The 17,248-nt window shown below is 40.8% G+C and overlaps 1 protein-coding gene across 6 annotated transcripts in view; it reads right to left on the bottom strand.

The window, feature by feature from the left end:
* The window catches only part of MPHOSPH8 (M-phase phosphoprotein 8), a 47,343-nt gene that overhangs the window by 22,361 nt on the left and 7,734 nt on the right, over positions 1 to 17,248 (bottom strand). For 5 of the 6 annotated variants that reach the window (XM_087436354.1, XM_087436352.1, XM_014791197.2 and 2 more), the window contains exons 3-5: positions 11,236 to 12,084; positions 9,821 to 9,920; positions 5,995 to 6,252 (exon numbers count right to left, since the gene is read on the bottom strand). In XM_087436354.1, coding sequence (XP_087292480.1) covers positions 5,995 to 6,252; positions 9,821 to 9,920; positions 11,236 to 12,084 — 1,207 coding nt within the window. The remainder of the gene's footprint in view (positions 1 to 5,994; positions 6,253 to 9,820; positions 9,921 to 11,235; positions 12,085 to 17,248) is intronic. The other variant, XM_087436356.1, reaches the window with a different exon arrangement.

A 17,248-nucleotide genomic window follows, 5' to 3' on the forward strand; every position in this document is an offset into this window, starting at 1 on the left:
CACATTCACTGCAGGAATGAAAGCCAAGATACTCCAATCCGCACCCCCCACCTGATATGGGACACTGATATCTGTGCTGAGCCCAGTCGTGGGACAAGACATGGATAATGTTGGGCAATCCATTGCTGATCTGAGGGAAACCGACAAATCCTGGAATGTGGGAAAGACCTGAGACAGAGAGGGAACTCAAAAAGCCAAAAGCCTATCCCAATCAGCTATAAAGCTCCAATAAAAGCAACCTGAAAACAAATGTGGTTTGACCTCATTGCTGCAGGGACCCCACCTGAACAGACAGATGGACAACCCAATGCTGTGTTTGCTGGTCGGCCTGTGGAAAGCCTTAACATCTGAACAGTTCAGACCTGCCACGTCTGCCCCACCGTGCCTGATGCCCCACCTGTTCCAGCGGAGGCCTCAAGGATATAGTCCTATTTGTGGTGGGTGCCTCCCACACCCCAGCTATAGGATACAGGCCAAGACTGCCTCCAGCGGAGGGCTGTTGGGGGTGATCGGAGGCCCCAAGTTGAGCTCATTGCTCACTGGTCCCCCAGAAATAAACAAAAGGTGACAGCTCTGGTAGATACTGGAGCCAAATGTCCTCTAATACATGGTCACCCTCAGAAGTTTTCTGGTCCCCTCAGCACTACTGATGGGTATGGGGGGCAAACGGTTATGGTCAGGAAGGTCCCTTTGACGCTGCAAATTGCGCATTCTCCCCCACAAGAATACGAGGTTTTTTTCCACTCAGTACCAAAGAACATACTGGACAATGATATCCTACAAGGTCAAACTCTGCAAACATTTATCAGTGGATTCCACCTCTGGGTTAGAGAAATCAAACCAGCGCTGAGAGGAAACACCAACTGGGAACTAGTAAGTCTCCCACCCCTGTGAAAGAAGAGTGATAACTGTCAACAATATAAATTGCCTGGGGGCATAAGGAAATAGGAGAAACTATCTAAGAACTGCACCCAGTGGGTACTGTGCACCCTGCCCATTGTGCTTTCAACAGCCCAGCATGGGCTCACGGCAGATGACCGTGGACTACCGAGAACTGAACAAGGTGGTGGCCCCCATCCATGTGGCTGTGCCCAACACTGCCACCATCTTAGATAACTTGGCCATGGTCCTAGGAGTGTACCATGCTGTACTGGACTTAGCGAATGCTATTTCAGTATACCTCTGGCCACTGAGTCACAAGACCAATTTGCCTTCACGTGGGAGGGGCAACGATGGACCTTTCAAGTGCTTCCCCAAGGCTACCTACATATCCCCACTATATGTCATGGGATGGAAGCCCAAGACCTGTCCCTGTTCTCCCTCCCCACATCAGTAAAATGAGCCCATTACATTGATGATATAATGTTAACATGTGAAGACTTGTTTCTACTGCAGGACACCCTGCAGACTTTGCTGGAACATCGTGAGGGAGGAAATGGGCGGTGAACCGACAGAAAATTCGAGGCCCAGGCATCGCCATAAAGTCGTTTGGTTGGATGAGACGCACGTTGTCTCAGAAGCTGTGATCTATAAGGTGCAATCCTATCCAACTCCTAAGAATGTGAAAGAGGTGCAAGCCTTTGTAAGGATTTTGGGGTTTTGGAGGACTTTTACTCCCTATCTGACACAGTGCCTCCATCCCTTTTACCACCTGCTAAAGAAAGGATGGGTGGGAATGAGGATCAGAGCAGCAAGCTGCCTCTGAGAAGGTAAAAAGGCTAGTAAAGCAGATTAAAGCTCTGGGCATCTCTGAAGCAGGGCTACCATTTGAGTTAGATGAGTCTGTGACCCCGGAAGGTAAGGGTGGGCACTGTGGCTGAGACAACGAGAGAGTACCCCTAGGATTTTGGTCCCAGCTCTGTAAAGGGGCAGGAACCCAACAGACCCCCACAGAGTAATAGCTTCTAGCAGTGTACACAGTGCTCCTCCAGGTAGAGCCTCTCAGGAAGGAACTGCATATTATGGTAAGAAATTCCCTTCCTATCAAGATTGGTTTGATAATATGTTCCATTGACCCACCTCTGCCATGGCTCAAACCACCGCACTGACTAAGTGGTATGCCTATGTGCAGCAGAGGAGCATCCTGTCTGCCACCCCACTGTCTCTAGAGATGCAGGCACTACTAGGCCCTGTAGAGTATGTAGATCCTCCAGGTACCCCCACCCTTACTCCTGCGGCAGCCCCTGCAGCCTGTAGAGAGTGGCGGGAATTCCCACTGATGCCTGGTATACAGATGGATCTAGTCGGGACAACCTGTTCACATGGACTGCAGTTGCTATTCAGCCCACCACTGACACCAGCTGCATGGAGACAGGAGTGAACTGCAGCAGCCAGTGGGCTGAATTCACAGCGGTTTGGCTAGTGATCACTCATGAGCCCTGGTCGTTAACACTTTGCACTGATAGTCCACTAAAAAGATTTTAACCCTATGACTTGGACAATGGGAAGCAGAGGGGTGGGTGATCATGAATAAGCCCTTGTGGGGTCAGGATATGTGGAAAGACATTTGGATCCACTTGCAAGAGCCTGAGGCAGTCTTCACCGTCTTCCATGTTTCAGCTCACAAGGCGCTGACACCCCTGGCAATCAGGAACCTGATGCCCTAGCCTGGGTATGAGGTCTAGCAACTGACCCTTCAGTAGACACAGCAGATTAGGTGCATAGGAAGAACAACCACTGTAGCGCCAGGTGGCATGCTGTACTGCCAAGGATGCTGGCTTCACCTTGAGATACAGTGACTTGGTTAATGCAGTGACAGCATGTTCTAAACAATGCCCAAGGCATACCAAAGGAGTCTGGGGCCATCTAACAGAGTTTTTAATGGGTAAGAAATTGGCAAATTGATTATACTAGCCGCCTCCCTATGAGAGGAGTGATGGTTCTAAATGTGCCTTGGTTTGTGTGGACATTGAATCTGGCCTAACCCAAGCTTTCTCCTGTTACTGCACAAACCAGGCTGCTAGCATCAGAGGATTAGAGAAGCTGAGTACCATGTACCAACACCCTCGTCAAATAGACAGTGATGGGGGTCACATTTTAGAGGTCATGATATCCAAGACTGGGTAAAAGAACATGACCATTTCCCCCTATAACCCGCAGGCAGCAGGGTTGGTAAAAAGGAAGAATGGAATATTCAAGCAGCAGATTAAATTATCAACAGGTAAGACCACCTTGGCTGGGTGGACTAACGTACTACCCCAGGCTTTAATACATTTGAATGACCAACCAGTAGGTGCTGTTGTCCCATATGCCAGACTGGGGACCCCTACCAAGACACCCAATATCATAATGGTATGGAAGTCACAGGAAACAGCCTTTGCCCCGACTCTCATTGTGAATCAACATGCTATGCTGCTGAGACTACCAAGCCCCATCAGACCTGGGACAGGTGGTATCTACTGGAACTGGCAATGGGATGTCCCACTGAAATGGGTGAGTTACTTCACACCCCTGGGAAAGGGGAACTACTCAGTCTCCAGTGGGATTCCGTTGTCCTGCTACAAGACAGATCTATTGAAACACACTATACCTGGAATGGAACACGCACCATTGAAAGAGGGGAGAAGATGAGGGAGTCTTGGTCTGGCATATCCCACCCCAGTCCATCTCCTCATGCCTAACAGTGTTGCCCCCCGGCCAATGTGTGGTATGCACAACCAGGTCAAGTTCCTAAAGTTGCCAACCTCCCTCTCCTCAAGGCCAGACGGGCATGTTGTTTCCCACCAGTATGATCATCTGGCTGCCATCTTTGCTCCCTCTACTGGCCTGGAGGACATCATAGCACACATAGAAGCCCTCACTAAGGGCCGGCCCCGTGGCTTAGCGGTTAAGTGCACGCGCTCTGATGCTGGCGGCCTGGGTTCGGATCCCAGGCGCACATGGACGCACCACTTCTCCAGCCATGCTGAGGCCAAGTCCCACATACAGCAACTAGAAGGGTGTGCAACTATGACGTACAACTATCTACTGGGGCTTTGGGGGGATAAATAAATAAATAAACTTTAAAAAAAAGAAGCCCTCACTAAATACACCCAGCAAGCCTTAAATGATAGCCAGCAAAGCCTGTCCTTACTGAACACTGACCTATCTCTAATGACAACGTTGTCCTCCAAAATAGGATGGCCTTGGACCTTACTACCGCCTCACGACGAAGCACCTATGCATTATCCAAACAGAGTGTTGTGTGCTCATAACTGATGAGTCTGCTGATGTATCAACTTTATTAAATCACATGACTACACAAGTGAACGCCCTGAGTGATCCGACTCCCAGCCTAGGGAACTTAATAAAGTGGTTCAGATCATGGAGCTCTTGGTAGAAAAAATTACTTATTTTGAGAATCGTTGTCTTAATCCATGTTTTCTCTTGCATGTGCCTATACTGTTGCTGTGGTATCTGCCTCCAATGCAGCCAGAGAGCCGCCAAACAAACCGCCTCCATGCTAGTGAACCCCTCGCTGATGTTCAGGGTACACTGTGGAAGAGGGGGACATAGAGACTGTAAGAGCCGGTCATGAGGGGTGGAATGTTAAGAGGTCATCAAGAGGACTTGACTGCCAGTTGACCCATGAGCTGGACCCAGGCTCCTCACCCCTCTCCTGCCCTTGGAATGTACATTCTGCCCACCATTCCCACACTAGGAGCTGTTTCAAGGACACAGCCTTGAGAGACTAAGGTGTTATTGAGACCACGTGGACTGATACATGACTGAACCCAGTTAAGACCTCTATATAAACTTTCAAGATTCTGGCAGGTGGGTGTGGAGATCTACTTGTCCTGCGGCCGCCCAAGACAAACCTCAAATGTGAATTCCTTTTCTTAAAACCGGCCACCTACCCGTCTGGAGTGGCCTGCCTCTTTCTTTGGTCTCTCCTTGCCCTCCATGTACAGGACCCAGTTTCAGATTTCACCCGGGGACTCTGGAGGTTGGGACCCAACACCTACTGTATTTGTTCTTTATTGCTTGGTATCCCAACAGCACTGCTGCTATTTGACATTTGCTCTCTAGGCAACCCACTTCCTCCCCCTTGTCTACCGGTTCTAGAAATTGTCCTAACTTCCTACAAGCTCAGCAATGCATCAAAAAGCATGTTTTACCTAGTACCTAGGATCTAGCTGTTTTGCAGTAAGAGGACGACCCAGATTTAACTAGTCTGCCATATATTCTGAAATATTTTAAAAATTCTCAACTGTTTCTCAAAATTCACAAATTATACAAAGTGTATCAGATTAACCTCTTTGGTTTATTCTGTCATAATTCTGTCTTTTCCTTACTCCTCCCCATAGCTATTGTACTCTGTATTCTATATGTGGGCCTCCTCTCCTCAGCCAATTCCAATATCCTCAGGAGAGCATTTACAATATAATCTTATTTAGTAAATGCTACTCACTGCAAAGCTAAAAGGGGAGAATAGAAATAAGTCTGTATTTGATAATTTTCTGAAAGAAATCTAGCTAAGATATACAATCAGGCTGCTTGGCAAGAGTAGGTAAGGTAGAAAACCACAAATCGGGCCAGCCCCGTGGCGTAGCGGTTAAGTGCACGCGCTCCGCTGCTGGTGGCCCGGGTTCGGATCCCGGGCGCGCACTGACGTACCGCTTGTCAGGTCATGCTGAGGCTGCGTCCCACATACAGCAATTAGAAGGATGTGAAACTATGATGTACAACTATCTACTGGCGCTTTGGGGGGAAAAATAAATAAATAAAATTATTAAAAAAAAAAAAAAAAGAAAAAGAAAACCACAAATCTTTGTAATTTCTAACTGTGCAGGATAGGGACTAAGAAATTATTTGTCTGATCAATTTAGAATTCACAGGATGACCTAAGTCTTCAACATAAAAAGTCATTTATTCAGGAGATTCAAATAAAATCTTCTACTCTATTATGTTCTGATCTTGAGATCAGAATTACAGTGGCAGAGAAAGTGAGGAGAGGGAAATAATATGGTGCACTACACTGAAAAAATTCTGCAAAATGATTACAAACATACTTACCAGAATTCTCATCCCCTTGGCACACACTGTCCAGAACCTCTTGATCACCTTCTGCAGCTATATATGCCCAAGTATCCGTTTCATCTCTTGTATTTCTCCTTTCTTTAAGTAACTGCTTGTTTTCCTTGGTTTTGTGATCTTCTGTGATTGTACAATCCAGTGGTATTTCTTCTCTTTTCCGATTATTTTCAGGGAAATCAGTTTTTTCTTCTGGAGTTAATTTAAATAAATCAAATGCATTTCTGATTTCTTTAAATGCTAGTGAAAAACATGAAATTGATAATAAATGAGTCACAGATTTTTGTTGTAATCAAAACAAAATCTGGGTTACGGCCAGCCCCAGTGTCCTAGTGGTTAAAGTTTGGTGTGCTCCACTTCGGTGGCCCAGGTTCGGTTCCCAGGCGTGGAACCACACCACTTGTCTGTCAGTGGCCATGCTGTGGCTGGGGCTCACATCAAAAGAAAAAAAAAAAAAGAGGAAGATTGGCAACAGATGTTAGCTCAGGGTGAATCTTCCTCAGTAAAAAAAAAAAAAAATCTGGGTTACTGTTAAAGAAATAGATATTCTCTTACTTTTTACTAATATCTGCCTTGATTATAAAGCATGATCAGATTTACTATAAAATCCATGAAGTTATCCATGACTTCAAATATACCACAAAGCTATACAGTAAACCAAAACAGCATGGTACTGGCACAAAAACAGACACACAGATCAATGGAACAGAATCGAGAACCCAGAAATAAATCCGCACATCTTTGGACAGCTAATCTTTGACAAAGGAGCCAAGAACATACAATGGAGAAAGGAAAGTCTCTTCAATAAATGATGCTGGGAAAACTGGACAGCCACAGGCAAAAGAATGAAAGTAGACCTACACTCACTACACAAAAATTAACTCAAAATGGATTAAAGTCTTGAATGTGAGACATAAAACCATAAAACTCATAGAAGTAAATATAGGCAGTACACTCTTTGACATCGGTCTTAGCAGCATCTTTTCAAATACCATGGCTACTCAGGCAAGGGAAATAAAAGAAAAATAAGCAAATGGGACTACATCAGACTAAAAAGCTTCTGCAAGGCAAAGGAAATCAGAAAAAAAGTGAAAAAACCCACCAACTGGGAGAAAATATCTGCAAATCATTTATCCAACAAGGGGTTAATTTCCGAACTATATAAAGAACTCATACATCTCAACAAAAAGACAAACAACCCAATCAAAAAAATGGGCAGCGGATATGAACAGACATTTTTCAAAGGAGATATGCAGATGGCCAAGAGGCACATGAAAAGATGTTCAACATCACTAATTATTAGGGAAATGCAAATGAAAACTACAATGAAATATCACCCCATACCCATCAGAATGGCTATAATTAACAAGACAAGAAAATAATAAGTGTTGGAGAGGATGTGGAGAAAAGGGAACCCTCATACACGGCTGGTGGGAGTGCAACCTGGTGCAGCCACTATGGAAAACAGTACAGGGATTTCTCAAAAAATTAAAAATAAGAATATCATACAATCCAGCTATCCCACTACTGGGTATTTATCCAAAGAACATGAAATCAACAATACAAAGAGATCTATGCACCCCTATGTTCATTGCAGCATTATTCACTACAGCCAAGACATGGAAGCAACCCAAGTGCCTATTAGTGAATGGGTAAAGAACATGTACTCTATATATACAATAGACTACTCAGCCATAAAGACAAAATTGTCCCATTTACAACAACATGGATGGACCTTGAGGGTATTATGTTAAGCATAATAAGCCAGACGAGAAAGACGAACACCCTATGATTTCACTCATATATGGAAGATAAACATACACATGGATAAAGAGAACAGTTTAGCGGTTACCAGGGGAAGAGGGTGGGGGGTGTGGGCAAAAGGGCACATATGTATGGTGACAGACTGAAAACCAGACTATTGGTGGTATGATGCAGTCTATGCAGAAACTGATCTATAATAATGTACAGCTGAAATTACACAATGTTACAAACCAATATGACTTCAATAAAATAAAAAAATAAATTAGGAAAAAAAGAAAAACCCATGAAGTTGTTTCAACTGGTCTTTCTACTGGCTGTTCAGTAGTCAGAAGGGCGTCCAAAGTGAATGGCAGTAAATCTGGTGTTCTGAATACTCTCAGTTTTGACGAAGGCCTACTGAAGACAGTGAGCCTCAGAATAAGCCAAGTCATGCCACCAACTATTCTTCTGCTAAGACAACTGCCTACAACTCTATCCTAAAGCTAACCTTGTACAAAAATCACTTCTGGTGGTGAGTGGGGGAAATGAACGGTGCCAGCACACTGATCGCACACTCCTACAACCAGACCTAATGCCTGTGAAAACCCACTCAATTTTTAACTCAAGATAAAAGTGGAAATGAGACTGGCAAAGCACTAGATCTGACATAATAACCCAATAAAAGGGTAGAACAGAACAAAATTAGGAATAACTCTATTATAAACTCTGGGTACGTAGCAGATAGGTTTTACTAGCAGGGATACTGAAAATCGGACTTCCAGTTAGTAACATTATAAAGGAATGAATAGTAGTTTAAGACTACACAGTCACAGTAAAAATCTACCTGAAATTGACATATAAGATGCTAGAAGGAAGAAAAAGTTAATTAACCAGCCCCAGTTTTATATTTTGAATCTTCAATCACTCTTTGAAGAGTAATAGATGCTTAAAACTGTTGTATTCCTTTGAACAGTCTAAATCACAGAAACTTTATGCACAATCCATTGAAACAACAGTTGCTCCTTCCTACCTTCCATTACCCTGCTACTTACTGCTAAGTCCCAGAATAGGCTTAGAACCAAAATCTGCTTTTGTGTGTGTGTGTGTGTGTGTGTGTGTGTGTGTGTGTGTGTGTCTGAGAGAGGAAGATAAGCCCTGAGCTAACATCCATGCCAATCCTCCTCTTTTTGCTGAGGAAGACTGGCCCTGAGCTAACATCTATTGCCAATCCTTTCCCCTTTTTCTCCCCAAAGCCCCAGTAGATAGTTGTACGTCATAGTTGCATATCCTTCTAGTTGCTGTATGTGGGACGCCGCCACAGCATGGCCAGACAAGTGGTGTGTTGGTGCGCACCCGGGGTCCAAACCCAGGCCGCCAGTAGCAGAGTGCGCACACTTAACCGCTAAGCCATGGGGCCGGCCCCAACCAAAATTTGCTTTTAATATTACCCCAGTTACATAACACCTTTTGGGAGAAAACCCAGGGGAAATTATCCATCTCTTAGAATCACTGCTTCCATGAGAATGTGTTCCAAGTACTTTTGGTGCATGAACTAAAACACCCCTAGGGCTTATTCAAACACTGTAACGGTGAATGTTTTATAAAGTGCTTCTTCCAGTATTGACGTGTGGAATGAATTCTCAATTATGATATATCTTGACGTAATTCAAAACATACAGTCAATATTATATTTATACAAATGACAAAGAGCTAAATACGGTATCAAACAATAGTTTGTTCCATTTAGCATTTAAAAGAGACCTTTTTTTCTGCCATAATTAATTTCCTGTTCTCTGTAATTCTAATGTACTCCATCATCATACACAAAAAGAGAAAGAACAAGGTGAACAGAAGGGAAAAAATTAATTATAGAAACAACATAAATTGTTATACAATAAAGTAACTAGTTAAAAAAAAGTAGCATAAGGTTCTAAATTCCACAGTCAATGAAATTTCCAGTTCTATGACATTGCAGGTTAGAAAAGAGACATTGTCTTCAAAGTAAATTAAATTCTTTGTATCAAAGACGGCAATGTTAAATGGTAAAATGTTAGCATTCACTCACTCTTTAATCCCTTTGGCTCTTTTCGGCTTTTTTCTTCCTTGTCCAAATCAGGCCTTTTCTGGTATTTTTCTTTGGGTTCATTTTTTTTGGTCTCTTTCTCCTGGAAAGAGACATATGTTAAGACCCACAACAAGAACAGATAAACAGCTGATACCCTCTATCTGAAAACTGGGAAACGCGGGTTCTTGATATCCGGGATGCCTTTCGTGTACTGTGGCACATGACCACTGATTATTACACCTTTTCTCACATCAACTGCCTCCTCAATCAAGATTACCCCCCAACCATGATAACCTACAAAATATCAAATTCAAAACCCAACACCAGTTTCCTCACTCTAAGAATTTATTAAAAATAAAGAAAATTTCAAAAAAAATTCACCTACAGCCCTACTAACAAAACATGACTATTTTTATTCCTCCATTCTCCCTTCTGATCTTTGTAATTTTGCATAGATAATTTTACAGTTTAAAATTCACTTTTCTCTATTAACATTGCATACATATTTTTACAAGACTGTGTTCATATGTATGTATGGTTTTCTTCACCATTAACATTTTGTAAACTTCTCTATTTTTGCTACATTGACCTCATAATTAATACTTCAATGGATTAATTCAACTGTCCCCAAGTGGATACAATATTTTCTTAACCACTTCCCTCATGGCTAGTTAGACTGGTATTAGTTTTAGTGAAGATAACACAGCCATAAGTATCTTTGTATACATAGTTTTTTCCCCTTTAAAATGATTTCCTTAAGATAAATCCACAAACTAGGAATAACGGATGGAAGAAAACGATCTTTTTCATAGCCCGTGATAAATACTGCATATATGAATACTTTCATAATGTGGAAAATATTTCCATTTTGAAAAACCATATAAAAATAATTTTTATAATAATGGGATAAACTCTTTATTAAATCTATTTTTGTAAGAATTAGAAGACTTTTAATGTTAATGCATTCTATGTACTTTTAAGTAAAAAGTGGTATATTCTTAAGACAACAGGGTAAAAACATCAAGTAAGATGTGAGAAGCTAATAAAATCAACTGAGGAAGTTACAAGCTTTACTACAATGCTACATACCACATATCTCTTAAAAAAAGACCCTGGCTTTTGTCCACAAATTAGCCCTCAATTTTCTAGTTGTACTTAGTCTAAAAGAAAGCAAGTCTGAAGACTAAGAGATCAGCTGGGGAGGTCCAAAAGCCGGCTGATCTTCAGCATGTGTATGAGTCACACTATTAACTCCCTAACGATAGAAAGGCTTTTCATATAGCTTGTTTCACTACTTGTCATTATTTGTGAAACTTGTTGACTGCTCAGAAGAGTGCTAGCTTGGTTTGAACATCTCTGTATTCTAAGATTTTACTGTTACCCTTCAATCAAATCATCCCCCGCCCCGTACTCACTTCCCCAGCTGAGTCACTGGACCTGAGGTTCCTCTCTTCCCCACCCAATCGTGAACTCTTCTGTGTTTGGCCAGAAGCAGCGGTCAGCTTATCTAACTCTGTAGTACTTTTGCCTTTGTCTTGATTCCTTTGTTTTTTATGTATATTTTTCTTCTCTAAGAAAAGGTTCTTGTTTTCTAGCTTTCTGCTCTCTTTAAGTTCCTCAGTCTTTCTCAGTTTCTTTTTTTTCCTCTTTGCTTTGCCATCAGCATCCTCATCAGCACTTACAGTGCCATCCAGCTGTTTATCAAAAATAGTATCTTGAATTGCATCTTGCTCTGCTTTCTCTTTTGCACTTTTAATCTTTTGTTTCTCTTCTCTGCTGCCAGAATACAACTCTTCACTGTCATCTTCTTGAAAAGGGGATTCATTAAGTACATGTGATTCAGATTCCAAATGAGAGTCAACATATTTCTCTTTTTTTGTTTTTCTATTTTCTTTGGGATCTTCTCTTATTTTAGTCTTTAAATCTCTTACGTCACCCTTTTTAACCTTCTTTAATTCCTTAGTTTCTTTTACATCATCTTTCTTGGGCTTTTTGGATTCCTTTAATTCTTCTTTGGCTTCCAAAATTCTTTTCTTTGTCCTTAAATCAAAAACTAAACTTTCAGAGGAGCTCTCCAGGTTTGGTTTGGGTTTATCTTTTAGTTTCCCAGTCTTTGCTTTTTTCTTTTTCAGATCATCTGGGCTTTTCTCTTCTCTATGCCTTAGTTTTTTCTTTTTCTTCTTTGGAGAAGTATCTTCTTTTGTCTCACTTTGCTGATCGCTATCAGAGTTTGCCTCAAATATGTCATTATTTAAGGATAGTCTCTATAAAATATAAAAAAGATTTAAATACTCATTAACATAGTAATTTAAAAGGTTTTGAAAAGTAGTACTAATGATATCTGGTAGAAATGTGTTTTTTCCCAAGCAGTTTCTCAACTCCTTATAAAATTACTTACCTACATTGACGTTGTATAACATTACTTATATCTCTGATTTAGCAAATAGCTGTTTGGTAGTGATGACTATCAATTTAAGAAAGTAGATAAATACAGACAGAGACAGGAAATGTTAGCGCTGCTAAAGGTCTCAAACTCAAGCAGAAGTGAACAATAACAGTCTTACGTATGGCAGGTTGTACATGATTTGAACTTCAAAACTTCCAAAAACACCAAGGAAGTAATTTGTACAGACTTTCTTGGTTGCCAAAAAAGTCATTACCAATCCAAACCCACAGGTATTTAAGACTCTGGATCCCAGAACTTGTCGTTACATTCCATTATATGTAACAAGTTATATATGGAACAAGTAGGACTGAACACAAATCTTACTTCCCCGACTGATTTGATTTGTGTTATATAATCTGAAATAGCTCCTGTGGAAAAAATATTTTCCTATTCTAAAAAAAATCTTAAGAATAAAGTATTTGTATAGACACAAAAACACTATGAAAAGTATTTTCGGTTCCCATTTCCCCAAATTCTCTTCTCCTAAATGACTTGGGTGTGGAAAGAAGGGAAGGAAAAGACAAGTGTACTTTAAAAGTTTTCCCTACAGTACCTAAGAAATGAATCCCACCAAAGTTACTAAGATAGAGAGAACCTGGTGGCATTGGCATAACTTTTTCAATCTCCCTGAATCACTTCATAAAAAGACAAACCAACTAGGATAGCAAAACAAAACCCCACGGACAACATTAAACAAAATTAACATCTACTTAATTAAGTGGCAAAGTATCCCAATGAACCCTGAAATATAAGCAGGTAGGGACAAACTACTAACAGCTGTAACACCTGTGTGGTATGACTATCACAGGAGGAAGCAAAAGTAGCAACGAAAATGGGAGAAATCACTAAAAAGTCTGCAGGTCAATCTGAGAAGAGCAGCTGAAGGGAGAGAGGCACCTGCGCGTGGTGACTGCCGGTACTGGGGCGGGTGGGTGGGGGGGGGGTGGGCTGGCTGGGCCAGTCCCTGTGAACTCTCCAAAGTACCCAGCGATGCTCCCTTCCAGGACGTCCAGGACACCACAAAGCCCCACAATGAGGAGAAACTGCTGAGATAAGATTCCAAATAAAGCAGCACAGGGAAAATAGAAACAAAAGACAAGATTCCCATATAAGTAGTGGCGCGGGCAGGTGAAACCAGACCCAGGAATAAAGATCTCATCAAGTTTAAGACCATATTTTTTAACCCTTCATAAAAATAATAAAAGAAAGGTGCTCAGGAGCCATAAAGCTGTTCCCCTCCTCTGCTTCCTAAACTTTCAGAAAAAATAAGTTCATATAAATATAAACAGCAGAAAATGATTACGATAGAATATTCTGCTAAGTTGTTATAAAAAAAAAACATACTAAGCAAGAGTAACTATCCTAAAAACAATAAAAGCATGCCAGCAAGACATGCCTCTGAAGCAAGAGAAAATAAAGAGAAACTTCGAGGCATCAGACAAAAAGACTAAACCACTTACAAGAGAAAGAAACTCAGATTCCTCATTAGAGAGCAATATTTATGCCAGATAACAACAGAACAATATGTTAAGATACTCAAGAAAAGAAAATATGAGCCAAGGAATTTATATCCAGTCAAACTGGCTGTCAAGGATAAAGGCTGCTGGCAAACTGTTACAAAACACAAGAACACTGGGAATACTGTTCTCATGAGCCCCTCTACTACAGAGGTGGTTCTAAAACCTTAGTGTGCATCAGAATGCTGGAGGGCTTACCAAACAGAGGTGGCTGGAACCCACCCAATTGTGCACCCCGGAAACGGCATTTCCAACACCTTCCCAGATGAGGACGACTGATGCTCCTTGCCTGGAGTCCACACTTTGAGAACCACTGTACTAGAGAATGAGCTTCAGATAACCAAAAATGACTGTACAGACATCAAGATAAAGACGAGTGGAAAGCATTAGATATTTGCCTCTAGAACTAAGACTGAATGATGGTTTTAAGAGAGTACAGCACAGGGCCGGCCCCGTGGCTTAGCAGTTAAGTGCGGCGTGCGCTCCGATGCAGGCGGCCTGGGTTCGGATCCCGGGTACGCACAGACGCACTGCTTCTCCAGCCATGCTGAGGCCGCGTCCCACATACAGCAACTAGAAGAATGTGCAACTATGACATACAACTATCTACTGGGGCTTTGGGGGAAAAATAAATAAATAAATAAAATTAAAAAAAAAAAAGGCTAATTTAAAAAAAAAAAAAAGAGAGTACAGCATGTAATGACTAAATGCTCTGACAATATACAGTGCACTTACCAAAATAATGAGGAGAGAATGGTGAGAAAATATCAAAAGCATAATGTTCTTGCTGATTGCCTTATAAACTGGGACTAAAAGGACATTACCTCAAACTAGATTTGGAGGGAGGGAAGGTAGGGGGAAAACAGGTGCAAATTAACAGTCAAACAAATGAACCTGCTTATCAAATTGAGAACATAATCACAGAGTAGAAAAAAAGAAATAATCCAAGCAACATTTGAACACTAAACACTCTCAGTAAATATACTGTAAGGACAAAAAGAACTGCAAAAAAATTAGAATTTTACAGTAGAATGAGAGTAGCAAATCTGAAACTAATTTCTAATTATTTTAGGATTGAGAAAATGAGTATATAGAACATTGATTGGAACCAGAGTTTTCAAAGTAGAAAGAGATAGATAGAATAATGGCCAGTGGGATGAGAGGAGGACCCTGAGGGGATGGACTGAAATTACAGACATCAACATGAATCTATGATTTAAAAGAGAGACATGTATTTTTTCATTTAGCTCTGTCTACTTAAAGGTCCTAGAAATAACGACACTCCAGTAGCAATAGGTACACTTTCCTCTGAAAAGAATCAGGATTCCCTGGAGAAATGGTTGATACCAGGGTTGGAGCAGGAAAGTCCCTGGTAACGCTGGAATATCTTGCACCAGAAAGCAAAAATGTGCTCAAAACAGCAGGGGAAATTATCAAAAGGACACAGCAGCTCCGTTTTAGCATTAACATGGATAACACATTGAATAAAAAGATTCCATGAGTGTGTAGTGATACTAAAAAAAACTTAAGGGAAGGAGGAGCTGCTCTTTATAGGATACAAACTGAAAAATACAGAGTAACAGAATTAGAAAAAACAATATTTTGCAACCATCACAGTAATAACTAATTGAGGCAAGATTCATCACAGTATTTTAAAATCATGGGGTGAGGTTGTTGGGGAACGAGATTCTCACAGTCTAAAAGATTACTTCTTATTAGGTTACTTATTATTCAGGTTACTTATTATTTTAAAAGAGAAAAAGGTACCTTTAAAAAGGGAGAAAAAATGATGGCCTCACTTTATCATATAATTTAACCTCTGCAATAAATGAGATCACTGACACACCACCTGTCTCTTGATGTAACGTACATCACCTATATAACACATTTGCTAGAATGTTTACACTGAATCTAATCACGAGGAAACAAATCATGTAATTTCTATGGAAAAAATACTGTTTGTGTTTAACACTAATTAGCATTCATCTAATTCCAATTTGAAGAACATTTTATAAAACAACTGGTCTGGACTCATTAAAAAATAGGCAGGGGGAAGGCTATGGAACTATCTAGAAGAAAGGAAACTAGGAACATGTGAAACTAAATGCACTGCATGACAGAAAGTAGTACTGGACGTTCCAGGACAAACGGGGAAACGTCAATGTAGGCAGCTGTGTGTCAGATAGCCATATTGCTGATGTAACACCATTGACACATCACACTGATACATTTACATTTTCCTGAGTGTGATAACACAGGAGAATATCTTTGTTGTTATGAAATACACGTTGAGGAATTCAGCTTGCTCTCCAGTGCTTCAGTCAGCATCTCCTCACCCTAAAAAGCTACCCCTTTGCTTTAAGCAATATCTGTAAGAGTTAATGACTTAATGACTTCTTTCTCAATTTTCCCTTAATCCTAAAGAGCTTCTAACTGACTTCCATACTCTTGAAAATCATTTTGCTAAAAACTGGTGTTGACCTCATTTCCAAATCGAATAGCTTGTTTTTATTTAAATTTCATGCACTGGTAAGGTGAAAAGGAGGGGAAAAAAGAAGAGTAATAAATTTAATCTTGCTAAGTGTATGACTAATATTACTTCAAAAAAATTTTTAAACAAGAATTATAAAACTCTGAACTATTTTTTCAAAATACTTACAATCAGATTATTACTCAGAACTAATAAGAAACACTATCCTGCACGCTCCACCAATTCCCCAATCTACATTTCCAGCCCAAATCTCTCTCTTTAACTCAGACCCATATTTCCAATGGGAGACTGAACATCTTCACTTGGATGACAAATAAGTAACTAAAATCTAATGTGTTCAAGACAATCTGTTCCCTAAACAACACCATCATTTATCTAGGTTCCCAAACTAGTAATCTTAGTCATCTTTGACTCTACTTTTTCCCCATCAGATCAGTCACTAAATCCTTGGAACATGAAATCAATTCTCCAACCCACATTACCTTAAATTCAGTTCTTTGCCTCTCTCTGCCAGGAATCTCTCCCCATTTCAGAATCATGACCACAGTGTTTCCAGAATGATCTTCCTGCTAATAAAGGCAGGAGGGATGACAGAATTGGAAAATCACTATATTCCAACCTCTAATGAATAATTGTTCTAGGCAATGATCATTAGCGGCTCCTAAAACCTACACGTGAAACGTTAGGAGCTTTCTAATGATGGATCAGACTGAAAATACCTAATCTCAATGATCATTTTAGCCTCACTGTAAGTGAGTCAAGTAGACATTATGTGCTGTCCCACATGCTGCAATAGGAGGTACACAACACCACTTATGACTCTCCTTGCAAAAAAAAAAAAAAAATTAAACCCGAAATGTAATCATGCTTCTATATCTAGCTACCAGTATACAGGAATAAGGGGGATAGAGGACCATGTTAAAAGACACCACGCACCCAGCCAAACTCAAAATATGGAAAATTCTACAAAAAAT

The sequence above is a fragment of the Ceratotherium simum genome, chromosome 10 (assembly GCF_057802395.1).
Source record: "Ceratotherium simum simum isolate JZ-2026a chromosome 10, ASM5780239v1, whole genome shotgun sequence".
In the NCBI taxonomy this organism is placed as follows: domain Eukaryota; kingdom Metazoa; phylum Chordata; class Mammalia; order Perissodactyla; family Rhinocerotidae; genus Ceratotherium; species Ceratotherium simum.